We start from the raw sequence: 27,039 nt of genomic DNA, 5'->3' as shown, positions 1-27,039 counted from the left end.
CCTATGACTTTAGGATAATCATAGCAATATTTACTATAAAAGTTATATCTAGGCAATAGATGGATGCCATCTAGTTCTCATGTGAAGACTGGGTCAGTTAATAGGCCTGAATTATACCCAGTTCAATTGGTTATTTTACTTTATACTTTTAGGAAGCTATAAGAAGAACATTATTTAAATATGTCTTACTTGGAGAGTACTTGCAGTAGTTGGTGTTCACTGTGTTGTTAGGCATAAGATTAATACTTTATACTGTGAAGTTTTTGTGGTCCTCTTGGATGTGTTGTTAAAGGCTTTGAGCTGCTCTTGGTCCTACTGAGTATTCAAAAATAAAGTTCCTAAGATCCATTTTTTTTAAAAGGCAGAGCCTAAGAAAGTCCACAGACAGACGAGCAGATTCAGGTAGCCTGACCATTCTCCTCTACTCATTTCCCTTAAACAAAACAGAACTGGTCAACCTCTGAACTACACAACAACTAGTCACATGGATGTAAATGGAGAAAACGCTTAGAATAAATGGGAGAAACATGAATAAGAAGATGGTTTGTGAACGTCAAAATGGGTGAATTTTGGTATAGATGTCAGACACAGAGAACATAGGGGGGGATGATCAGACTCTTTTGAATGAAAAAATATAAAGTTGAACTAGAAAACTCCAAGGAAAAATAGTTTTCTGATTTCCAGAGAAATTAATATTATTTTGAAAAGCAGTCATTTTCTTGCTGCTCTGGGAATTGAAGACACTTTTGCCCAAGCCTGGGGCCTCAGGGTTGGGGGAATCTCTGCAGTGTGGTGAAAGGAGATGAGGAGTTCGGAGACTGGAGTCTAGACCCAGATTTGTTGCTGACTAATTGTGTGATCTCATAGTCACTTTCCTTCGTGGGCCTGTGTTTTGTTAAGTATAAATAAGAAAGTTAAATAGAGTACTTTCTTTCGGTCTAGTCAGTCTTTTATTTAGTCAATTACAAATCGTCATGGAAGACCTGCCAGGTCGGCACCAGCCATTAATCACAACCTTAAATTGTATAATCACTTAACCTGTTATGTTCACTCCTTTACTGAAGCTTCACATGGTCAGTATTTATTTCACTACCTCTCCCCGGTCCCGCGAAAGGTTCTGCCATTGTTGTTTTCAGCACAGTGGTTCTGTTTTTGGACTTTGTCTCTTCTCATTACAGATGCCGGGTGGGTGAGAACTGGTGGTACCGAGGTGAGCACTGTGAGGAGTTTGTGTCTGAGCCCCTGGTAATAGGCATCACCATTGCCTCCGTGGTTGGACTTGTCCTTGTTTCGTCTGCTGTTGTCTTCTTCCTCATCAGGACTCTTCAGACTCGTCATGTTAGGAGAGAGAGAGAGAGGCCCAGCAGGTATATAAAGAAAATTGCTCTCTAATGGAATAAAATACTCCTTTTATTCATTTATTTTGTACTTACTAAATGCCCTATTGGATATATGGATCTGGTTGGAGGAGAGGAAGCTATAAAGTTGAATAAAAACATGGTCCCTATCCTCAAAGGGTGTCAGATTGGAAACAAATGTAAACAGGAGTATGAATAAGATGCTAAGGGGCCTAGATGAGGGATTAATTCATTTGGCCTGGGAGAGTGTCTTAGAAGTTTTAATGATGGTTATGATATTTAGCTGGACAGGAGGGTAGATGTTTGCTGGTGGGGGGGTGGTTAATTGAATGAGCATGAGCAAAGTCAGGGAGGCATTCATGAATCTCAAGACACACTGAAGGAATGTCATTGTTGAATGTGGCCAGAAGGCCTGTTTTGCCATTGGGGAGGAATTAGAAGGGTGATGGAACTGAGGTGAGACCCCTGTGTGAAGACCAGATCTGTTAGTTTGTTCCCTTTTGGCTCTTACCAGTGGTAATTAGCTAGATTGTAAATCTGGGTAAGAATCTGACAAGAACTAAAATCTGTTTCTCTGTTTAGTAGCTTCATTAATGGGGGAAATGAAACCTGCTCTTCCTAGTAGGATAGAGATTCAAAGACCTTTTAGTTGTTATGTGATCGTGATCCTTGGTTTTACTTTGCTTCTGTGCTACTCGAGTCTGTAAGATCTGCTGCTTCAGGTTCAGGTTACCTGTCCTCATTTTCTGGCATGGCTGGGAGACAACTCTCCTAGGTTCCTAGAGCACCCAGGACATACTTCCATCATTGTTGTTACATTTTTTTTTTATTAATTCTGATTTTGCTTTAGAGTGTATTCAGGACAGGGTTCCAACAAACTCTTGTGTCATCAGCATCTAGAACAATCCTAGGCACATAATCGATGCTCAGTAAATATTTGTAGATCTGAATGGAATTTCATTGAGGTCTCCCTGTATTTACTTTTCTATCAAATTCTCTGTTTACTGATGCAACTCAGGTTGCACACTGATTTTGACTTGCATACTCTGGGAATGATGGAACTGTATTCATTTAATGAAATACTGTACGGTGAAGGACATATTTCCCCATCAACATTTATTGACAAGCATTTTGGGGCAAATAAAGACAAATAAGACATGAAACAGTCATTCCATAGGGCACTTGCCATGTAGTTCAGGAAATGATAACACCTGATAAATAATATTTGAGATTGATCTGAATATTTTTCATAGTTACCTCCCCACATCTGTATCCAGCTCACCTCTTTTTCTTGCCCAATAGAAATCGTGCTTCAGGTAAATAGTCTTTGAAGTAGCTGAGCATCTGAAAAACCTCAATCAACCATACCTTTGTTTTTTTGCTCCAGCAGGCAGCCTGACAGCCTCTCATCAATTGAAAATGCTGTGAAGTACCCTGTATATGAAAGCCATGTAGCTGGACCCGAACAGTATGAGGGGCCCTATCCTCACAACCCCTTCTACAGCTCTGCAAGTGGAGAGATGATTGGTGGTCTGAGCAGGGAAGAAATCAGGCAAATGTATGAGAACAGTGAGCTTTCCAAAGAGGTAGGTAACTTTGCTTTACTGTTGCTGCTGCTGCTGCTGCTGCTGCTGCTGTGTGTGTGTGTGTGTGTGTGTGTGTGTGTGTGTGTGTGTGTGTGTGTATACACATGAAAGTACATGGGCCTTAAGAAAGAGTGAAAAATATTTCCTGGTCAGTTTTTTACCTCATGATATCTTCCAGTCGATGTGGTATGCAGGGGATATGCAATTCTGAGCTATACCTAATTTCCCACTCCAGTGCTTTCTTTTTCCATTATTAGCAAATGCTCTCTCTTTCCTCCCTCCTTTCCTTAGGAATATATGTCTGAGTTATCCAGAGTGGTTCATGCAGTAACCAAACCCTCATTTCTCTGAAAAGGCCATTCTGTCCTATAGCTCTCCCCTGGGTAGCCCAGAAATCCACACTTCCTTATAAAAAATGAGAACTCCTTCAAAAAAAGCTGCTGGGGTTTTTCTAATGGTGTTTTTTTCTTTTCTAAGGAAATTCAAGAAAGAATGAGAATTTTGGAACTGTATGCCAATGATCCTGAGTTTGTAGCTTTCGTGAGAGAACATCAAATGTAAGCATTTGTTGCAGTCTCTTATGCAGGTTCTTAAGCTGTGCCTTAGAATAATGCCACCAGTGTGGGTACATAACATGATTCCTGTCCTCATGACATGGGTTCTGGTGATAACCAATGCTTATTAACTGATAAGTGAGGAGGGGAAGCCGCCGATACATGAAGGGACTTAAGATCACAATGATAACAAATGGTAGAGAAGATTTAAAACTATCTGTTCTGACCTAGAGATTCCTGGGCTATGTTGTATTTTCTCTCTTGTTACCACAGAGAACACCTGTGATTTAATGCTCTAAAATATTTTTCATGGACAGTTTCTATGAAAAGCACTTGAGCAGCCAAAAATCCTCACACATTTCAATGTTTCCTTCCATTGCCATCTTGGTAGACAGTTTTCAGTATGCTTTGAATTACACAAATCTCATTAAAGTATTTATCTCTTGCTTTTATCAAGTTAATCTTACATTTCCCTCTTTCACTTTCCATTTGTTTTTCTCAGCATGCATTTTGGGCAAATTCTGTAACTATTTTTCTCTGTTCCTCAGGATCCATAACCATACTTGGGTTACCAAAATAAACTATCGTGGGTCACCTAGGTGGCTCAGTCATTTAAGTGTCCGACTGGCTCAGGTCATGATCTCACAGTTCATGAGTTCGAGCCCCGCATTGGGCTCTTTGCTGACAGCTTAGAGTGTGGAGCCTGCTTCAGATTTTGTGTCTCCCTCTCTCTAAGTCCCTCCCATACTCATATTCTGTCTCTCTTGAAAAAAAAAAAATAAAAAAAATAAACTATCTTATAGAGAGGCCATTATGGGCATTAATTGAATATATGATGACTGAGATATAATTTGGCTTTGATATTTGTTCCTGCTGCCCTCATAAAGGTACTTCCTCATGGATGGGGTTCCACTGAGGCCAGATATCTTTGCCTGGCTTTTAGAAGAGAGAAACCACAGCAATTCATGCATGCTTGCAGAAGAAATTGATAAAGCGTCATGATAACACACATGGCCTTAATGGGAGCCTCTGCCCCTTTGCTCTGAATCCCTTTGCTCTGATAAGCAGTCCTTCACTTATGGTTCCTCTCTGATAGGAAGGGATTAATTAGAACCTAAGGAAACTGAAGAAGATGGTTTTTAAATTCCAAGTACATGGTGGAGATTCCTTTAAAAATCTCTGAACATCTGACTTGGTCCCTGGGAGGTGCTGCCAACCTTATTGAATATTGTTAGAGCAATATTACCAGGAAACTGCCTTTCTTTTTTTTTTTGAACTTGTTTTATTTTTTATTTTTTTTAATTTACATTCAAATTAGTTAGCATATAGTGCCACAATGATTTCAGGAGTAGATTCCTTAGTGCCCCTTACCCATTTACCCCATCCTCCCTCCCACAACCCCTCTCATAACCCTCAGTTTGTTCTCCATAGTTATGAGTCTTTTCTGTTTTGTCCCCCTCCCTGTTTTTATATTATTTTTGTTTCCCTTCCCTTATGTTCATCTGTTTTGTCTCTTAAAGTCCTAGTCCTCTTATGAGTGAAGTCATATGGTTTTTGTCTTTCTCTGACTGGCTAATTACACTTAGCATAATACCCTCCAGTTCCATCCACATCATTGCAAATGGCAAGATTTCATTCTTTTTGATTGCTGAGTAATACTCCATTGTATATATATATATACCAGGAAACTGCCTTTTAAAAACCAGAACTCCCCTTCATCCCTACAACTCTGGCCAGCAGATTACCTATGGCTCCATTTCAGTGGTATCCAGAAGAAAGAACATAACTGATGTTTTTGTCTTTCCTAAGACTCTTTATAAGCCTCTTGGAGCCACCTGCTTGAATGTGTTCTCTCAATTAAAAATGCATTTCATTTAGGCTAAGACATTCAAAGGAGGGATTCAGGAGACCCTAATTAGCGACACACAGATTAATTACATGCTTCAGTTTCTTGTAACTGCCTTTGAAACATGCCTTTGAAAAATGCCTTTGAAACATACCAAAAAAAAAAAAAATTCTATGTGGCAAAGAATATTTAAATAAGAAGATCCAGGGAAACAAAAGAAAGTCCACATAAACCCTATAATCTTTTTTTTTTTTATTTTTTTTTTATTTTATTATTTTTTTTATTTTTTAATATATGAAATTTACTGTCAAATTGGTTTCCATACAACACCCAGTGCTCATCCCAAAAGGTGCCCTCCTCAATACCCATCACCCACCCTGCCCTCCCTCCCACCCCCCATCAACCCTCAGTTTGTTCTCAGTTTTTAACAGTCTCTTATGCTTTGGCTCTCTCCCACTCTAACCTCTTTTTTTTTTTTTTTTTCCCTTCCCCTCCCCCATGGGTTTCTGTTATGTTTCTCAGGATCCACATAAGAGTGAAACCATATGGTATCTGTCTTTCTCTGTATGGCTTATTTCACTTAGCATCACACTCTCCAGTTCCATCCATGTTGCTACAAAAGGCCATATTTCATTTTTTCTCATTGCCACGTAGTATTCCATTGTGTATATAAACCACAATTTCTTTATCCATTCATCAGTTGATGGACATTTAGGCTCTTTCCATAATTTGGCTATTGTTGAGAGTGCCGCTATAAACATTGGGGTACAGGTGCCCCTATGCATCAGTACTCCTGTATCCCTTGGATAAATTCCTAGCAGTGCTATTGCTGGGTCATAGGGTAGGTCTATTTTTAATTTTCTGAGGAACCTCCACACTGCTTTCCAGAGCGGCTGCACCAATTTGCATTCCCACCAACAGTGCAAGAGGGTTCCTGTTTCTCCACATCCTCTCCAGCATCTATAGTCTCCTGATTTCTTCATTTCGGCCACTCTGACTGGCGTGAGGTGGTATCTGAGTGTGGTTTTGATTTGTATTTCCCTGATAAGGAGCGACGTTGAACATCTTTTCATGTGCCTGTTGGCCATCCGGATGTCTTCTTTAGAGAAGTGTCTATTCCTGTTTTCTGCCCATTTCTTCACTGGGTTATTTGTTTTTCGGGTGTGGAGTTTGATGAGCTCTTTATAGATTTTGGATACTAGCCCTTTGTCCGATGTGTCATTTGCAAATATCTTTTCCCATTCCGTTGGTTGCCTTTTAGTTTTGTTGGTTGTTTCCTTTGCTGTGCAGAAGCTTTTTATCTTCATAAGGTCCCAGTAATTCACTTTTGCTTTGAATTCCCTTGCCTTTGGGGATGTGCCGAGTAAGAGATTGCTACGGCTGAGGTCAGAGAGGTCTTTTCCTGCTTTCTCCTCTAAGGTTTTGATGGTTTCCTGTCTCACATTCAGGTCCTTTATCCATTTTGAGTTTATTTTTGTGAATGGTGTGAGAAAGTGGTCTAGTTTCAACCTTCTGCATGTTGCTGTCCAGTTCTCCCAGCACCATTTGTTAAAGAGACTGTCTTTTTTCCATTGGATGTTCTTTCCTGCTTTGTCAAAGATGAGTTGGCCATACGTTTGTGGGTCTAGTTCTGGGGTTTCTATTCTATTCCATTGGTCTATGTGTCTGTTTTTGTGCCAATACCATGCTGTCTTGATGATGACAGCTTTGTAGTAGAGGCTAAAGTCTGGGATTGTGATGCCTCCTGCTTTGGTCTTCTTCTTCAAAATTACTTTGGCTATTCGGGGCCTTTTGTGGTTCCATATGAATTTTAGGATTGCTTGTTCTAGTTTCGAGAAGAATGCTGGTGCAATTTTGATTGGGATTGCATTGAATGTGTAGATAGCTTTGGGTAGTATTGACATTTTGACAATATTTATTCTTCCAATCCATGAGCAGGGAATGTCTTTCCATTTCTTTATATCTTCTTCAATTACCTGCATAAGCTTTCTATAGTTTTCAGCATACAGATCTTTTACATCTTTGGTTAGATTTATTCCTAGGTATTTTATGCTTCTTGGTGCAATTGTGAATGGGATCAGTTTCTTCATTTGTCTTTCTGTTGCTTCATTGTTAGTGTATAAGAATGCAACTGATTTCTGCACATTGATTTTGTATCCTGCAACTTTGAATTCATGAATCAGTGAATTCATGTATCAGTTCTAGCAGACTTTTGGTGGAGTCTATCGGATTTTCCATGTATAATATCATGTCATCTGCAAAAAGCGAAAGCTTGACTTCATCTTTGCCAATTTTGATGCCTTTGATTTCCTTTTGTTGTCTGATTGCTGATGCTAGAACTTCCAGCACTATATTAAACAGCAGCGGTGACAGTGGGCATCCCTGTCGTGTTCCTGATCTCAGGGAAAAAGCTCTCAGTTTTTCCCCGTCGAGGATGATGTTAGCTGTGGGCTTTTCATAAATGGCCTTTATGATCTTTAAGTATGTTCCTTCTATCCCGACTTTCTCGAGGGTTTTTATTAAGAAAGGGTGCTGGATTTTGTCAAAGGCCTTTTCTGCATCGATTGACAGGATCATATGGTTCTTCTCTTTTTTTTTGTTAATGTGATGTATCACGTTGATCGATTTGCGAATGTTGAACCAGCCCTGCATCCCAGGAATGAATCCCACTTGATCATGGTGAATAATTCTTTTTATATGCTGTTGAATTCGATTTGCTAGTATCTTATTAAGAATTTTTGCATCCATGTTCATCAGGGATATTGGCCTGTAGTTCTCTTTTTTTACTGGGTCTCTGTCTGGTTTAGGAATCAAAGTAATACTGGCTTCATAGAATGAGTCTGGAAGTTTTCCTTCCCTTTCTATTTCTTGGAATAGCTTGAGAAGGATAGGTATTATCTCTGCTTTAAATGTCTGGTAGAACTCCCCTGGGAAGCCATCTGGTCCTGGACTCTTATTTGTTGGGAGATTTTTGATAACCGATTCAATTTCTTCGCTGGTTATGGGTCTGTTCAAGCTTTCTATTTCCTCCTGATTGAGTTTTGGAAGAGTGTGGGTGTTTAGAAATTTGTCCATTTCTTCCAGGTTGTCCAATTTGCTGGCATATAATTTTTCATAGTATTCCCTGATAATTGTTTGTATCTCTGAGGGATTGGTTGTAATCATTCCATTTTCATTCATGATTTTATCTATTTGGGTCATCTCCCTGTTCTTTTTGAGAAGCCTGGCTAGAGGTTTGTCAATTTTGTTTATTTTTTCAAAAAACCAACTCTTGGTTTCGTTGATCTGCTCTACAGTTTTTTTAGATTCTATATTGTTTATTTCTGCTCTGATCTTTATTATTTCTCTTCTTCTGCTGGGTTTAGGCTGCCTTTGCTGTTCTGCTTCTATTTCCTTTAGGTGTGCTGTTAGATTTTGTATTTGGGATTTTTCTTGTTTCTTGAGATAGGCCTGGATTGCAATGTATTTTCCTCTCAGGACTGCCTTCGCTGCGTCCCAAAGCGTTTGGATTGTTGTATTTTCATTTTCGTTTGTTTCCATATATTTTTAAATTTCTTCTCTAATTGCCTGGTTGACCCACTCATTCGTTAGTAGGGTGTTCTTTAACCTCCATGCTTTTGGAGGTTTTCCAGACTTTTTCCTGTGGTTGATTTCAAGCTTCATAGCATTGTGGTCTGAAAGTATGCATGGTATAATTTCAATTCTTGTAAACTTATGAAGGGCTGTTTTGTGACCCAGTATGTGATCTATCTTGGAGAATGTTCCATGTGCACTCGAGAAGAAAGTATATTCTGTTGCTTTGGGATGCAGAGTTCTAAATATATCTGTCAAGTCCATCTGATCCAATGTATCATTCAGGGCCCTTGTTTCTTTATTGACTGTGTGTCTAGATGATCTATCCATTTCTGTAAGTGGGGTGTTAAAGTCCCCTGCAATGACCACATTCTTATCAATAAGGTTGCTTATGTTTATGAGTAATTGTTTTATATATCTGGGGGCTCGGGTATTTGGCGCATAGACATTTATAATAGTTAGCTCTTCCTGGTGGATAGACCCTGTGATTATTATATAATGCCCTTCTTCATCTCTTGTTACAGCCTTTAATTTAAAGTCTAGTTTGTCTGATATAAGTATGGCTACTCCAGCTTTCTTTTGGCTTCCAGGAGCATGATAGATAGTTCTCCATCCCCTCACTCTCAATCTAAAGGTGTCCTCAGATCTAAAATGAGTCTCTTGTAGACAGCAAATAGATGGGTCTTGTTTTTTTATCCATTCTGATACCCTATGTCTTTTAGTTGGCGCATTTAATCCATTTACATTCAGTGTTATTATAGAAAGATATGGGTTTAGAGTCATTGTGATGTCTGTATGTTTTATGCTTGTAGTGATGTCTCTGGTACTTTGTCTCACAGGATCCCCCTTAGGATCTCTTGTAGGGCTGGTTTCGTGGTGACAAATTCCTTCAGTTTTTGTTTGTTTGGGAAGACCTTTATCTCTCCTTCTATTCTAAATGACAGACTTGCTGGATAAAGGATTCTCGGCTGCATATTTTTTCTGTTTAGCACACTGTAGATATCGTGCCAAGCCTTTCTGGCCTGCCAAGTTTCAAAGGAGAGATCAGTCACGAGTCTTATAGGTCTCCCTTTATATGTGAGGGCACGTTTATCCCTTGCTGCTTTCAGAATTTTCTCTTTATCCTTGTATTTTGCCAGTTTCACTATGATATGTCGTGCAGAAGATCGATTCAAGTTACGTCTGAAGGGAGTTCTCTGTGCCTCTTGGATTTCAATGCCTTTTTCCTTCCCCAGTTCAGGGAAGTTCTCAGCTATAATTTGTTCAAGTACCCCTTCAGCACCTTTCCCTCTCTCTTCCTCCTCTGGGATACCAATTATGCGTATATTATTTTTTTTTAGTGTATCACTTAGTTCTCTAATTTTCCCCTCATACTCCTGGATTTTTTTATCTCTCTTTCTTTCAGCTTCCTCTTTCTCCATAACTTTATCTTCTAGTTCACCTATTCTCTCCTCTGCCTCTTCAAGCCGAGCCATCGTGGTTTCCATTTTGTTTTGCATTTCGTTTAAAGCGTTTTTCAGCTCCTCGTGACTGTTCCTTAGTCCCTCGATCTTTGTGGCAAGAGATTCTCTGCTGTCCTGTATACTGTTTTCAAGCCCAGCGATTAATTTTATGACTATTATTCTAAATTCACTTTCTGTTATATTATTTAAATCCTTTTTGATCAGTTCATTAGCTGTTGTTATTTCCTGGAGATTCTTCTGAGGGGAATTCTTCCGTTTGGTCATTTTGGAGAGTCCCTGGCGTGGTGAGGACCTGCAGGGCACTTCCCCTGTGCTGTGGTGTATAACTGGAGTTAGTGGGCGGGGCTGCAGTCCGACCCGATGTCTGCCCCTAGCCCACTGCTGGGTCCACAGTCAGACTGGTGTGTGCCTTCTCTTCCCCTCTCCTAGGGGCGGGATTCACTGTGGGGTGGCGTGTCCCGTCTGGGCTACTTGCACACTGCCAGGCTTGTGTTGCTGGGGATCTGGCGTATTAGCTGGGGTGGGTAGGCAAGGTGCACGGGGGCTGGAGGGGCAGGCTTAGCTCGCTTCTCCTTAGGTGATCCACTTCAGGAGGAGCCCTGTGGCAGCGGGAGGGAGTCAGATCCGCTGCCGGAGGTTTGGCTCCGCAGAAGCACAGAGTTGGGTGTTTGCGCAGAGCGAGCAAGTTCCCTGGCAGGAACTGGTTCCCTTTGGGATTTTGGCTGGGGGATGGGCGGGGGAGATGGCGCTGGCGCCTTTATTCCCCGCCAAGCTGAGCTCTGCCGTCCGGGGGCTCAGCAGCTCTCCCTCCCTTTGTCCTCCAGCCTTCCCGCTTTCCGAGCAGAGCTGTTAACTTATGACCTCCCAGACGCTAAGTCGCGCTTGCTGTCGGAACACAGTCCGTCCGGCCCCTCCGCTTTTGCCAGCCAGACTCGGGGGCTCTGCTTGGCCGGCGAGCCGCCCCTCCGCCCCGGCTCCCTCCCGCCAGTCCGTGGAGCGCGCACTGCCTCGCCGCCCTTCCTACCCTCTTCCGTGGGCCTCTAGTCTGCGCTTGGCTCCGGAGACTCCGTTCTGCTAATCCTCTGGCGGTTTTCTGGGTTCTTTAGGCAGGTGTAGGTGGAATCTAAGTGATCGGCAGCACGCGCTGTGAGCCCCGCGTCCTCCTACGCCGCCATCTTCCAGGTTCCCTAAACCCTATAATCTTAAGAGGGATGTTCATTGAGGAAAGATGGCATTGAAAAAATGTATGTAAACTCATACATTTTCAATTTCACTTAGTCTCAGCATTTTCATCTACCAGTAGCCCAAGAAAATGTTCATAGACTTGATTTAGGATTCATAAAAACATTACATGATCTTGATAGAGTGGGGTTTTTTTTTGGTGGGCGGAGGCAGTTTGTTTTTTAGCTCAGCAAAGCACAGGACAACTTTCTGCAAAGAAAGAAAATAGAAAATGTTGGTGATCTTAGGAACCATATGTTGGTGATGTATTATAACATAAGTGAATTTCAGAGCATTTCTTGCTTTTTCAATTAATTGTTCTTTGTTTTTTTCATGGCAGGGAAGAGCTTTAATCAAAACTTTTATTATGAAACTGATCAGAAGCCTAGAGAAGATGGAGATCACTTGTTACCTATGTCATATAATTAACCTGGATTTTGACCTCTGTTGGAAGAAGAGTGAAAAAATTAAAAATTAAAAAATTAAATTTGGGGACAAAATTTTTTCTAGCTTAAAATTTCAGAATGTAGTAAGAGATGTGACCATTTTTATACCTACAAAGACCAAAAGCTGTATTTAAAGACTCAAAGCTGTATGAGTTCTGGGAAGTATTCTACAAGTAAAACTTGGGCCTAGGAGTTGGGACTGAATTCATTATCTGTTCTGAATCTCGAAAGTGTGTCTTAATTGTGGCTCAGGTTTTCCTGGAAGCAGATAACAGGAGACCATTACAGGAGAAGGTAGGCTCAGTAACAATATTTTGTAGCATGTTTGTTATTGTTAGGTGGAAGGAGAAGCCTTTGAAGTAGTTTTAATATAGTTTATAGTCAGACATTCATCCACATAAAAAATATTAAGTTTTTTTGGCAATTACACTATTGAAGAAAAAGTTACCTTTTTGCTGTAGTATAGAGTTAGGCTTGTACTTCAGTTTCCACCAGAATTTTGAATTTCCTGAGCATATGAATCAAGACCACATTATTGTTAAGTATGTCAATATCCTATTTTTTTTAGTTGTCAAGGGCATTACATATGTATAATTTTTAAAAAATGTTTATTTATTTATTTTGAGAGACAGCATGAGCTGGGGGGGGGGGGGGGGAGAAAAGGGTGGGGGGAGAGAATCCCAAGCAGGCTCCACACTGTCAGTGCAGAGCCCAGTGCAGGGCTCAATCTCATGAACAGTGAGTTCATGACCCGAGCCGAAATCAAGAGTCAGATGCTTAACCGATTGAGCCACCCAAGCGCCCCTCATGTGTATAATGTTTAAAGGGTTCCCATTAGACTACAGATTAATTTAATTATGTGGACAGGGAGGGAGTGAATGGGCATTGGGTCAAGGCCACAGCACTGAGAATGTATTTGGCCGATCGATGGGTGGGCTGAGTCAAACTAATAGGCACCCTGACTCTTCTTTGGCTATCTCATGTTGTCCTAGGCAAGTTCTGGATCTTCTCTAGTTCCTGGTGTATTAATTTGGAAAGCAGCACTTAACTACCTCACATAGTATAGGTTAGTATAGGTTAGCTTCTTTGCATTGCTTTTCCTTTGTATAATAACTCGTGTCTAAATTAATTCCTGCTTACGTGAAACGTGACAGGACTTTTATTGCAATTAAAATTGTTTTTAAGTATATAGGTAGGAAATGTCCACATCTTATATAAATTTTAACTGAAAATGGAAGTTTTCCTCTTTCTCTCTAGTATGTTTTTGAATGGGTAGCTTTGGAGGGGGCAAGGAGAGGGCCAAATAGTCTTCACTATTAATATTAAATTGCATATACAAAGAGCTTATTATTGATAAAGCTATTTCATGTTAGATGTCTTCATATTTGCCAAAAACAATCTTGACATTTCGATTTCTTTCTGACCAGATATAACTAACCAGGATAGATTGACTATACGATAAGATACTTGGTTCACTTATTTTTTTTTCTTAACTTTATGATTGCCAATTGCACCCATTATGAGGCCACCCAAAACTAAAGCTCTGAGTGCATGCCCCAGTAAAGCCATTGAAAGCCTAGAAGATTCCCAGGTAATTTACAAAATATGTATGGTATGTGTTTGTATGAAGGTGGTTCCCTTATCTCAGCATTGTTTTTCATTCCCTACTCACTTAATGGATTTTCTACAAGTTCAGTATAGGTCCAAGTCACTGCTGGGACATTTCGTACTGGGCTCATTTGAAAGGTAATTGATAATGATCTTTAAAGCATTATAAATGTTAATAACATTTGCCATCACTAAATGCTTAGTTTTATTTTTAAAAGGTTTCTGTTTAACTGTTTACGTTTTAAACTTGTTTTCCTAAACTTATATATGTTAAATGAAAAGAAGATTTGTTTTTATCCCACATTAACCCTAGAATGTAATCATTTGAATGTCTGCTTGCTGTCAGAGTCTACATGGGCTTAAAAGGAATCTGGGGAAAGGTCACCACGTGGATCAGTTAGGAGAAGCACAAATTAAAAAAGCTAAAGAAGGATTCTTGTTTTCCGGAAGCCAAGCAGTGACGTGGGAATCTGAGAATTCTGACACATCTCTGTCTCTGATTCCCTTTTATATGACCTTTTCAGGCAAGAGCAAATCATTTAACTCTACATGAATGTCTGTTTCAAACCTATTAAATGGAAGAATAAGGGAACTCCCACATTCTCAGGGAGAAACTTGGAGGCCTCAGTCCAGGAATGAGACTTATGCCCTACTTTTGCTATAGCTGAACTGTAGTAGGAAAGACTGGAGAATGCAGTTTCCACGGCGAACATCCATAGTGCCAGAGAGGCTCTCTCACTCTCAAAGGGCAAAGTACACCAAAAGAGCTTCTTTTTAGAAGAGTGTTCCCTGAAACAATTTAATGGCATATAGTCATTTAAGAGGATGAGGGCTAAACTCTCCTTTAGGTTGTGTGATTGAGGAATGAAATTTTCTGATTATTAGAACATTCCCCAAAACCTAGCAATATATTTAATAAAAATGCCATCTTATTTGATGGCAATAAAATGCAGTTAGTGCTAAAAGTGCATGGTAAATAACTCAAACTTTTTTTTTGATTCATAAAGTGCTTTGGAGTCTTATACATATAGCTGTGAGTGTACCTACATAATTTCTATTTTCATGGGTCTGGATGAAGGGGAATTTATTTGGTAAATAAGACTTCATTTCTACCCTGGCAGTATTTTAAGGGTGTTTGTTCACATTTATGTGCCCTACAGTCTCATTTACTTTACATAATAAAGCAAGTGCAGGTTTTACCTGATTTTATTCCCACTTTTTTTTTCTTCTCCAGCATCTAGTTATTATGAGTTGGCTGCTCCCCTCCTCCTTCCCCTTTGGTGCCCACATAGTGAATTATAATGACTTGACTTAATATTACTTCTGACAAAAAGATGGAAACTGAGCAAATATTCTCTGTAGGCTTTAAAAATATGTTGGCTCAAATAATACCTGATTTAGTTATTCATTTGTGTGCTTGTTTTATGTTTGCCTTCTGTTTCATGATTTTTAGGCAGCTAGGATCTTTGTATCATTTACATGTTTTTCAGTAATGGATACTCTGGTATCTGTCAATCTGTGGATTGAATTTTTATTCTGAAATGGGAAGAAAAGGCAACATATTTATTCCATAAGGAAATAGCTGATTTAGGAGAATAACTTATTTTTATGACATTGAGATGTTTTAACCAAGAGAAATATGGGTCAATTTTTTTCCCCTAAAATATTTACAACAATTCCTTGTAGGAATGGGTGGGACCAGTCTTCCTCATCTACTATCCAGCTGTGATGAGTAATGGAGCCTAGCTCATTCTATTCCCTAGTGTGTAATAAATGCAGAAAAACAGTGTGAAGGGTACAGTCCTTAAATCAATTGCATTGTGTTCCACAAAAGATCCTGGCTGGAGGTGGCAAGGTGGGAGAGTACCAGAAAGTAATTGGTGATGTAAAGAATCTGCCTGGAAATGTTTTTGACTAATGCATTTTATAAAACCTTCTACTACTATGAGTTAATAAGACACAGGTTAAACCACTCTCTTCAGGAGAGTAAAACGCAGATTAAAACACTCTTCTCCACTATGCAATTTACAGCTATAGCCTAGATTAAATGGTCCCTCATTCTGGCTTTTCTTTTTCTCACATGTAATTATTTTTTTAGAGATTACGGATATTAGTAGGAAAAAGTAAACATCATATTAGAGAACAGATGCATAATTATTTATGTGTCAGGATTATGTCATGATTCTGAAGCAATCGTGTATGCCATAATATATATTCAGTATGGAGTATGGATAATGTGAGATTCTTCTTTTTCATCTTGTTTATGACATTTTACTTAAAGTATAGATCAACTAAGTTCATGTTATTGTACTTTTTTCTTGAAATGTGCTGGTCTTAATGTTAACTAATTAGAAATAAAAGTTTAAAAAGATCTTTCTTTTCTCATGTATATAATTGTGCTATTTTTATTATTAATAAACTTCTCTTTTAAGAATCTCCCCACATATTTTTTTTTGTCAATTAAGATAAAGCACTGTAGATTCTAGCAACATTTGTGTTATGATTACCAGCGATACACACATGAGCATGAGGTGGAAATGAAAATCATCTTTTGATTAATCTTTGTGTAGTGAGGATTTAGGTGAACTGAAGACAAATTTAGAGCCCAATTTTTGCCTTAAATTTTGTTAATAGTTAATGATGCTGAGTCATTATTTCGCCTCTCTTGAACTTTATTCTTTTAAGCTCTTAGAAACTTTCATTTTTTCCTCATTTGCTTAAGGCAGGGATGGAAAGAAAACTGATGGAGTTGATTTAAAAAAGATTGGTGAGGATGGTAGCTAGCACCAGCTGTCCTGTAACTAGAGAAGGAATTGGTCACCTGTCTAAAGAGAACAGATAAGACCTAAATATGGTAACAACAGTCTAAACCAATTTTGCATGGGAAGGGCAGGAGGAAAATCACCTACCACCAACCTAAGCATCATCATCAGAAACCTCAATTTTCAATTTCTTTCCTTCCTACATTTGCATCTTGGCTTTATGGCAACAGGGCATGAGGAAATCCTAAATCATTCTTAGACAGGGGAAGATAGTCTTAATTTGATTCCAAAGACAACATTATAAAAACACAAACAGAAATATGTCTAATAAAAATACCGGTTAACTAATTAATTAGTAACCTCGTTTTAGTTACTAATTAGAAGAAAGAGTTAATAACCCTATTATTTTTATTTTTTAAATTTTTATTGTCTTTTTAATGTTTATTTTTTGAGAGAGAGACAGAATGTGAGCAGAGGAGGGGCAGAGAGAGGGGGAGACACAGAATCTGAAGCAGACTCCAGGCTCTGAGCTGTTAGCACAGAGCCCGATGCAGGGCTCGAACTCACGAACCTTGAGACCTAAGCCCAAGTTGGACACTTGACCAACTGAGCCACCCAGGTGCCCCAGTAGCCCTATTTTTAATAAGTCTGGTCAGGATAAGCCCTAGTCACTGTTAGCGCTTGCCCTCATACGATAATCTGCTTTCTAGGTCCTTCTGAATATATGTCCCATCTGAGCTAGTTCTTGATGGGCTGTGTTCCATGAACTAAACTTTAAATTATGTTCTCAGCAATGCACATGTGCGCGCGTGCGCACACACACACACACACACACACACACACACATTTTGTGTCCTACCCCCCTTTTTAGTATAAATGAATTTCTACTCATATAATAATAGCTGTTAAGGAATCATGATTTTCTGAGTAACACCAACATGGTATGTGGGCTTTTTGGGTATAAATCATTTTTCCAAATGAATAACTCCCATTGTCAATATTTCACACACTGTGGCAGGTTTGGGGAAGAATACACACATTTTCAGCAGGGGGGCCTTTGAAGAAGCTTCAGAAAACTGACAAAAACTCCTTTCATGCCTTTTTCTGTCATGTACATGCTTCATTCCATTATTTACCAATGCTGTTTTGTAATTTTTTATTTGTGTCACTGATTTTCCACTAAACTGAGTTCTTTGATGTTAAAGTCATGTCTTGCTCTTTGTTATTTATTCATGAAACCAAAGAGTGATTTGTCTACTGCAGACAGAGTTTGTCTACAATGATTATTAATTCAATTGGCTTGAGATAATGGGTTATATATAGATATCTATTTCATGACTAGCAAGCAAATGATTAACTTGTATTTTTGGAACAAATTAGTTGGACCTATGTGTGGTTTACAAACTGTTTTGAAAGAAATGGTTTATAGAGATTTCAAAATAACCATAAAGGTTTCAAGAGATCAGATTTGAACATTTATATCTATCTTATTCTCATTGAGTAATTCACAGATCATAAAGTAGTAAGCGTTTTACAAAAACTTATCAATATATGGATGGTTACATCCAGATGTAGTAGCCTGAGTTTCTCAACCACAGACTCGAGGAGGAAGCTGGGATGAAGAGAACGAGTGTGAGGAATGTGCTAGGAGAGTAGAAACACGCTTCCAGTGTATGGCTGGTGGAGGTGCCAAGATTGGAGAGCTTGCAGAGACAGGTAGGTTTGTAGGAACAAAAATTTGACTCTACTTTCTGTTGGTAGATTTGGGAGCATAATACATACAGAGGGTACTGTTTAATCTTAAAATACAAGTTTTTTTTTTATAATGCTTTTATTTGTTTATTGTGTAGGGAAGATTGAAATAAAGAGAGCAAGATGTGACTCAGTTCTTCCCTTTCTTAAAAAAACAAACAAACAACAGGAAAACGCTACCAGAGAGAGGGATACATAGTTGGTTAAACCTGTTTTATTCATGTTCTTGTAATGATATCTTTTGAAAATTAGTGATGATGTGCCTTCACTATTGGTCATGTTTGTCTTGCACATAACAGCAACTGATTTTGGTATTTCCTCTCAGGTTCCCAGTGTTTACATGAGGGGAAAATTGGTAACTAAACCTAGCAGACTGGCTGGTGTCTCTGTTCTCTGAAGGAAAAGCCCTGAAGAGAGAAGGCTTCATGCCAGGTTCCTCGAGAACATATTTCCCATATATGATATGACTTCTTGGAAGCATCTGTTTGGCTCCATGCTCCTAGGGGGTGGGTATTAGTTTTGCTCAGTGTCAGATAATTGGCATATACTCAACAAAGATGATATTGCTGCTTACATGATACCATCAAAGGTTTGATACAAAGCAAATGGTAAAAATTTTATTTCCTATAATGAATGAGCAAAACCCATTTTTGATTCAGGTTTTAAACTGCTATTGCTCTGAAGTTAGAGAAAAAATATATTAGAATTATTTTAAAGTTTGAGGAAAAATCAAATTATAATGATTTGAAAACAGGTTTAGATTTAATTTCTAATTGAATTTTATTGATAAGTAGCTATGATGCCTTTTTCCCTGCCTTTTTACAACATTTTACCATGGGTCCCACTTTTACATTTAAAAATTTTTATACAGAAAGCTTTTATTAAATTTCTTTTCCTCAAAGAATCTGCTTTCTGCTCTCTTAGTATCTTATTTACTATAAATGAGAGAAGGCTGATTTGAATTAAAGAAAAAATTGTTCTGTATCTTTTCTCTTTAAATATTATTTGGATTCGGAAGGCCACAGATAAAATAAGCATCTAGATCACATTCTACCATTCAGTGACAATTTCATTTTAGATGACTAATCAATAATTCATGTTGCGGTCTCTGCTGGGAAAATGGATTCGATGGCCTGCTTCCAAGGTGAGAATACTCTTCAAAGTATCTACATAAGGAGACTGTTGGGTTGGAATTGCACCTTGAAGAAGATACCTTATTTCTAGAGATATGTATTTTCCTTATGAAGTGCTCTCCGTGACAGTACTCTCTTCCTCATAATAGAAAGCTCTAAAACACATGTTGAGGATTGGAAATACCTTCTGTTCAATAGTGTCAGCCAGGGGAAAATTTTCCATTGCTTCACTTCTTCTTATTTTACTTTCAGATTTGCCAGTGATGTTTCAAAATCAGCATTTAACTTGGAATTGCAAGGCTGCAAGCTTAAATGGACTTTCCATTAATGAACAGGTTTAGACATTATTCTGTCTTGAGGGTAGTCTTAAGTTAATTTCAACTTAAATATATAAAATTGGTATTTTAGAAAGATCTATAAAATCAGGTGATTCTTCTCAGTTTTTCTAAACCAAGATGGAAAGAATAGGAATCTGGTAATGTTAGGGAGTATGTTGTAAACACACTGGCTTTGCCAGAATTTCTCAGGGCCCAGGTGGGAGCCACATTGATTGATGGCATTTAATCATTTCTTCTTGACCCTGGCCTGTGATACACTGTGCTACCCTTCATCTACCTACACAGTTACATCAGGACCTCACAGTGACCATCACTTGGGACGGTTCAGCAATGTAGCAAGGGAGGGCCAGATCCCTGCTCTTTGTGCCAGAACTTACTGGGGAAAGATGAGATTTACATGGCAACATGCAGAGATAAATATGTTAATTTAAAATTCAGTTACTCCAGAGTTTCTATCTAATTGTTTTAAAAACTTTTTGTCACTAATATTGTTTAATTTAGAACAGAGGATTGGGTTAAATTATTACCTAAAATGTTTACTGTTGAAGCCATCTTTTATTGCCAAGTTACATGAACTGAAACATAATGTTCTTAACCTCTCAACTTTTATACTGATTTAAGTATAAGTGGGATTTAATATTCCCATTTCCAAGTTATAAATAAAACTATTCCTCAAAAGCAGAAATAGGAGGTAAAATACCTTCAAATTCCCATTTGAAGTTTTTTTTATTATTATCTAGGAAAATGGAAAATGCAGTAATTATAGCCAACAGAGATGTTCATGAGACTTGATTTTTCCAGTATTGAATCTACTTGCCAGAACCTACACCATGTTGTACAGACCTCACAAGCCACCCATATCTGAAAACCTAACTCCCATCTCAGCCAGCAGTGAGGAGGGAGGTACTTTTGTGTTGATGGGTACATACATGTAATGTCTCTCCCTCTCCTCTCCTCTTAATGTGATTTCTTGTCCTTCTGCATGTTTTGAGACGCTGGTGGCTTCCAGCTCTGGCTTCCTCTTCTACCCTGGCCATGTGTACTCATGGTTGCTATGTGAGCTCAGTGTCTGTGCTCCACGGTCATCACCTTCACAGAGAACTTGTGTCCAAGGCTATGCTACACAGTGCCGAGTGGATGGTAGAGCAGGTTGGGCTGGGGGGCTGAAAACAGAGGCTGAAAGTACAATCTGTTGTTAAAGTTGCTAGTAGAGGTGTGTGGCAGGTAAATAATATGACATCTCTCCTCCTAGCCTCAAAACTAGTCACTCTTGCTAAGATGAGCACTAAATTAAATCAGCTGGTCTACGTGTAAATATTGTCATCAAATTTACATTCCCAAAGGAATGCTTTTTTTTTTTTTTTTTTAATAAAGACACTCTTGTTTTCTTTCATATGCCTCTCTTTGGTCTCCTAGTAGTTTGGGTGTCCTATGTGATTCTAAAATTACTGAAGAAAGATGACAACAGGCAACTCTAATTTACCCATGGTAAAATTTTATATCTTTTCTTTTTTTTCAGTTTATTTATTTTGAGTGGGAGAGCACGCATGAGTAGGGGAGGGGCAGAGAGAGAGGGAGGGAGAGAGAGAATCCAAAGCAGGTTCTGCACTCTCAGCACAGAGCCTGATGTGGGGCCTAAAGCCATAAACTGTGAGATCATGACCTGAATGGAAATCAATAGTTGGATGTTTAACTGACCGAAACACTTAGGTGCCCCAAATTTTGTATCTTTCTAACAGATAAGCAGATTCCCTTATGCTCATATAATCTAGGTTTGGAGCATGCAAAATAACTTCCATATTTAGCTAATCAAAACATGAATGTAAACTTGGGTGAATATGCTTCATGTAGACACAGGATTATCCAGTGTCTTATCTTATTCATTTCTCGGGATGTTCTTCTAAGTCTCTAAACACCTTTTCTCCAGAGAGTTTTAGAATGATGCAGAGTGGAAAAAAAACACTGGAATAACTCATAAACACTGGCTAAATAAGGAACAAAAAGAGAAGAAGGAAAAGGGGGCTATGACAAACACATACTTTAAAAACTTCTGACGAGTAATTGACCTAGGCTTCCCCAAAGGAGTTAGCATCACAGTTTATTGCTGGATTCTGATAACCAGGGGTTGGGGACTTGGGCAAGGAGAAGCTGGAAGCGATCAGGGATGTGGTTTTTTGTCATCCATGCCAGTCAGAATCTGAGACACAAGTGGTGATGGTGATGAGGAGGAGGTGGGCAGAGGGTTCAGAAAGGCTAATAACTGAGGCATAGATAGGTAATGGTTTTGAAATCAGGATAGGCTAAGGTTAGCATCAAGACAGGCAAGCCAAAGGCAGTCATTTCTGAAGTCAAGTCAATGAGAGCCAGAAGCTGCTACAAAATTCAGAAGTTCAACACAGGAGCTCTGAGGTCCAAGTCAGGGTCCAGGATGGAAGAGTCCATAGCAGATGAAAGGAAAAGACATCAGTGAACAAAGGAACAGTCTAGCAAGTATGCCTTCAATGTGAAGAAATTTCCTGTCCCTACTTCTAGGTTTCAATGGCTCCTGAGAGACAAGGATTTCTCCCCTGGTGCTGCCTGAGCTCTGCACTGGAAGCAGGCATTGGAAGAGCCTGACTGAGGCTGGGAAGTGAGAGCAAGGAGCAGTAGTGTGAAAATAACAATGAAAATCAGGGGCACCTGATTTCCCAGGGGTAGTCCTATGGTGCTGGCTACTCACTGAGTTACTTGGCTGTTCTGTATTCTTAATTCTCAAATTTACAGAAGGCCATATTGACTTAGTCTAAGGGTTCTTCTGTTTGTAAATTAGTTTAAATGAAATCCTACCAAATGCAACCATTGAAATGCAGTGGAAAACATTCCCTACAGCACGGAATTCTGACTTAAAAGTAATAACCTCTGGGTATAGTATTGAAAAGTGAACCTAAATCAACATCTAATTGATGGCACAAAATGCAAGCTGCCAATGCATCTTGTTGCTCTTTTTAAAAACATTGATGCATTTTATGTTGACAGGCATTATATTTCTGTTGGTATTTGGTTGGTATTTACTTGTTTTACAGACTTATTCCTGGCTTTACTCTTAAATGCCTGTTGTTGGCTGTTACAGTTGAATGCCTGTCTCAAAAAAGCAATGCTGTTGCTTATTTTCAGTTCTCATTTGGAAATGAGACATCTCTACTCCCTACTGATTGTGAATACCTTATATTTATATTTATTTATATTTATATTTATTATTTATATTTATATTATTTATATTTATTTATTAAAAATTTTTAATGTTTGTTTATTTTTGAGAGAGAGTGTGAGCAGGGAGGGGCAGAAAGAGAGGAAGACACAGAATGTGAAGCAGGCTCCAGGCTACTGTGCTGACAGCTCAGAGCCCGACATAGGGCTCGAACCCACAAGTGTGAGATCATGACCGGAGCCAAAATCAGACACTTAACAGATGCTTAACTGACTGAGCCACCCAGGCACCCCAAATATTTTTATTTATTTTTGAGAGAGAGAATGTGCAAGAGTGCAAGTGGGGGAGGAACAGAGCAAGGGGGACACAGGATCTTAAGTGGGCTCTGTGTTGACAGCAGAGGGCCCCATGTGGGGCTTGAACCCACAAACCATGAGATCGTGATCTGAGCCGGAGTTGGTTGTGTGTCCAGCTCTTGATTTTGGCGCAGGTCATGATCTCAGGGTTGTGGGATTGAGTTTCCCCCAGTCCCCCTCCATGCTGAGTGTGGAGCCTGCTTGAGATTCTCTCTGTCTCTCCTTCTGCCCCTCTCCCCCACTCGTGCTTTCTCTCTCTCTCTCAAATAAAAAAAAAAGTTACCATTTACTGAGTGTGTTTTTTGGCTAAGTGCTTTATATATAGTATTTCTTTGCATCATTTTTGTATCTACCTTCAGCAATTTTTCCAATCTGTTAATAATAATGTTAAATTAGCCAGTCTTAGAGCTATTCAAGATTGTGGGACTTCAGAAGCAGCCATTAACACAAACAGTTTAACGACTGGAAAAAAGGTTGGAGGCTTTCTGAGTTGCCCCCTTTTAGGGACATCACCCAATTAATGACGTGACATTAATGTTGAACCCAAAGGAAGGGCTGAGAAAGTGTATTTTTCCTTCTTTAAGATGGTTTTTAAAAACATAGAGAAATAAATCTTCATTTTAGGGGAATTTTGAAAAAAAAGGAAAAGTGTAAAGAAAATAAATCATCTATGATCTATCTCCCGATATAGATATTATTATTTTGATGTCTTTTCTGCTAGTCTTTTTTCCTACTGTACTTCCCTCTCCTCTTTTAACCTAATATTGTACAAAGAGCATTTTCATTAAAAATTCTTTAATCACATCAAAAACATTCTACCATGTAGATCGGGGTAGCAAGCTGGTGTGTGGGTCAGGTCTGGCCCATGGAAGTATTTTATTTGGCTTTTGCATTATTAACAAATATTTGGATTAGTTGGCAAAATATTTAAAATCAGGAGATTTCACATCAGCCAGACCACTTAATTTGTCTGTGTGATCTATCTGGCCACTTTGAGCACATGCTTTGAGAGTTCGGGATGGCTCTACCAAAACTTGCATTAGCCATTCGCATATTGTGATTTATTTTAGATTATTTCTGATTTTGAAAGTTGCCAGGATGACTAATGTGAGGAATACCATTGTATTTTCTGAATTTCTGAATATTGCCTTCAGAAAGATTTGTAGATTTATTTATCTAATTGAGCTTTCAAGTTTTTTCTTATCATACTTTCTTGGCGATCAAGTCATAGAACTTTCTTTCCATTTGGCCAATCTGCTTATAGTATCTGCAAAGCAGGTTCTTGGACTGACTGCATGGGTGTTAACCAGACTGGACCTCCTGCTGGCCTGGCATGGATGGGCTGTCGGCGGCCAGCATGAGAGCATGTCCAGGCTTGACTTTCCACTCATTTCTTTTGCTAAGACCTTGGCTCAACTGAATTTGGCCAGGATATTTAGTTTATTATTTTAAAAATCAAAGGTGAGTTAGTACAAGTTTATTTTATGATATTTAGTCACTTTTTACTTGAGTATAAGATCACTGTTAAAAAGTGAATTTTTACTACCATTATTTAAAATTATTCTTAATTTTTTATTCTGAGTTATAAACTTTTGGGTGTTGTTTCAATGTATCACTATAATGTTTAGAAAAATACTTATTTGATAAAAGTCTCTACTGAACTAATATTTATAAACCCTCTATACAAAATGAGAAGCTAGTAGTAATTATATAAAAATACCAATATAGAATGATGAATAATGTTCACGTGACCTTGCTACTTTTTATTTATTTATTTTTTAGAGAGAGAGTGCGTGCATGTGTGAGCAAGTGGGGGAGGGGCAGAGAGAGAAGGAGAGAGAGAATCCCATGCAGGCTCCATGCTGTCAGCGCAGAGCCTGATGCAGGGCTCTATCTCATAAACCATGAGATTGTGACCTGAGTCAAAAGTAAGAGTTGGATGCTTAACTGACTGAACCACCCCTGATGCCCTGATCTTGATACTTTTATTAAAGAAGAAATTCCATGTATATTTTTCCCCTTCATCTTCATTACTCTAGATTTCATCTTGATTCATCTTCTTTTTGAAATATTTCTAACTTATTGTTTCAAGAGGATATTTTTAAAAACAGTTTTTAAATACTTGCTACACATTCAGAACCTTGTTGTGGGAAAGTGAAAGATGTGTGAAGCACAATCCTTCCTTTTAAAGAATTTGTAATCTAGTTGGGAAGACAGGACGCAAACACAGTGAATGTAATCAAATACTAGTTTGGATGGAGCAGGTTATTTCTGGTGCTCAGGAGAGTCAGAGGAAGAGGCTTAGCCAGGAAGGTTAGCCCTAGATTGAACTTGGGTTCTACCAGACATTATAGGTGATTGGGGTGAGAGTAGCTGTTTGTGGCATGGCAGGAAGGACACTGGCCTACCTGGTCAGAGCGTTCAGGTTGGGAAGCAGTGGAAGATGCATTTAGAAGGGAAAGAGGTGCAGTGGTTGTAAGATACAGAGCAGCAGACAGAGCATTGTAAACCTATTCTGACAGACAATAGGAAGCCGTTGGTGGTAAGAAACATGCTGGTGGCAAAGCCTTGGGGGATTTTGTTTTTCTTTCCTGGAACTGTGGGGTACAGGTATATTATTGTGCTTCACTTTATTGGGGCTTACAGATAATGTGTGTTTTGCTGATCGAAGGATGGTGATGACCCTGCATGGATCAAGGCTATTGGTGCCATTTTCCAACAGCATTTGCTCATTTCACGTCTCTCTGTCACATTTTGGTAATTCCCACAATATTTCAAACGTTTTCATTATTGTTATAGTGTTGTGGTGGTCTGTGATAAGTGATCTTTGATGTTACTCTTGTAATTGTTTTGGGGCATCATGAACCCTGCCCAAATAACATGGCAAACTTAATGGACAAATTTTGTGTGTTCTGACTGCTCTACCAACCAGCAGTTGTCCTATCTCTCCCTCCCTTTAATCCTCCCTATTCCCTGAGACACAGTATTGAAACTAGGCCTATTAATAACTCTGCAATGGCCTCTAAATGTCAAGTGAAAGGAAGAGTCAATCGATACGGCAGACTTTATTGTTGTGTTATTTGAAGAAATTGCCACAGCTACCCCAGCCTTCAGCAGCCACCACCGTGATCAGTCAGCAGCCATCAACATCAAGGCAAAACCTTCCACCAGCAAAAAGATTACAGCTCTCTGAAATCTCAGATGATGGTCAGCATTTTTTTTAGCAATAACGTATTTTTTTTTAAATTTTTTAAATGTTTTATTTATTTTTGAGGCAGAGAGAGACAGAGCGTGAGCAGGGGAGGGGCAGAGAGAGAGAGCGAGACACAGAATCCAAAGCAGGCTCCAGGCTCTGAGCTGTCAGCACAGAGCCTGACGCGGGGCTTGAACTCACAAACCATGAGATCATGACCTGAGCCGAAGTCGGATGCTTAACCAACTGAGCCACCCAGGCGCCCCAGCAATAACGTATTTTTAAATTAAGGTATGTACTTTTTTTTTTAGACTACTATTGCACACTTAATAAACTACAGTATAGCATAAATGTAAATTTTATATACACCGGGAAATTCACTTGACTCTTTTTTGTGATATTTGCTTTATTGTGGTGGTCTGGAACTGAACCTACAACATCTCCAAGGTATGCCTGTATAATATTAGAGTATGAAAAGAAGGTAAGAAGGCCAGTTCAATGGGCGTTCTTATAGTTTGAGCCTCAGGGTAGGAATGTGGAAAATTTTATAAAAATGAATGCATTGAAGAAATTTTACATGGGAAAAGAGCTGATGGGATTTAAAGACTGGCTAGATATCGAGTAGAGGAAAAAATAAAAACGTCAGATAACTCTAAAATTTCA

The 27,039-nt window shown here is 38.9% G+C and overlaps 1 protein-coding gene across 2 annotated transcripts in view; it reads left to right on the top strand.

The window, feature by feature from the left end:
- Window positions 1-17,536, top strand: part of IMPG2 (interphotoreceptor matrix proteoglycan 2) — a 97,351-nt gene extending 79,815 nt beyond the window's left edge. Inside the window, exons 17-20 of one of the 2 annotated variants that reach the window (XM_078452970.2) lie at window positions 1,179-1,367; window positions 2,746-2,944; window positions 3,422-3,501; window positions 11,942-17,536. In XM_078452970.2, coding sequence (XP_078309096.1) covers window positions 1,179-1,367; window positions 2,746-2,944; window positions 3,422-3,501; window positions 11,942-11,954 — 481 coding nt within the window. In that variant the 3' untranslated portion in view covers window positions 11,955-17,536. The remainder of the gene's footprint in view (window positions 1-1,178; window positions 1,368-2,745; window positions 2,945-3,421; window positions 3,502-11,941) is intronic. The other variant, XM_078452969.2, reaches the window with a different exon arrangement.
- The last annotated feature ends 9,503 nt before the right edge of the window (window positions 17,537-27,039 follow it).

Source organism: Panthera onca, chromosome C2 (genome assembly GCF_046562875.1).
Source record: "Panthera onca isolate mPanOnc1 chromosome C2, mPanOnc1 haplotype 2, whole genome shotgun sequence".
NCBI classification, from domain to species: domain Eukaryota; kingdom Metazoa; phylum Chordata; class Mammalia; order Carnivora; family Felidae; genus Panthera; species Panthera onca.
This window is presented reverse-complemented; position numbering and strand designations above follow the sequence as displayed.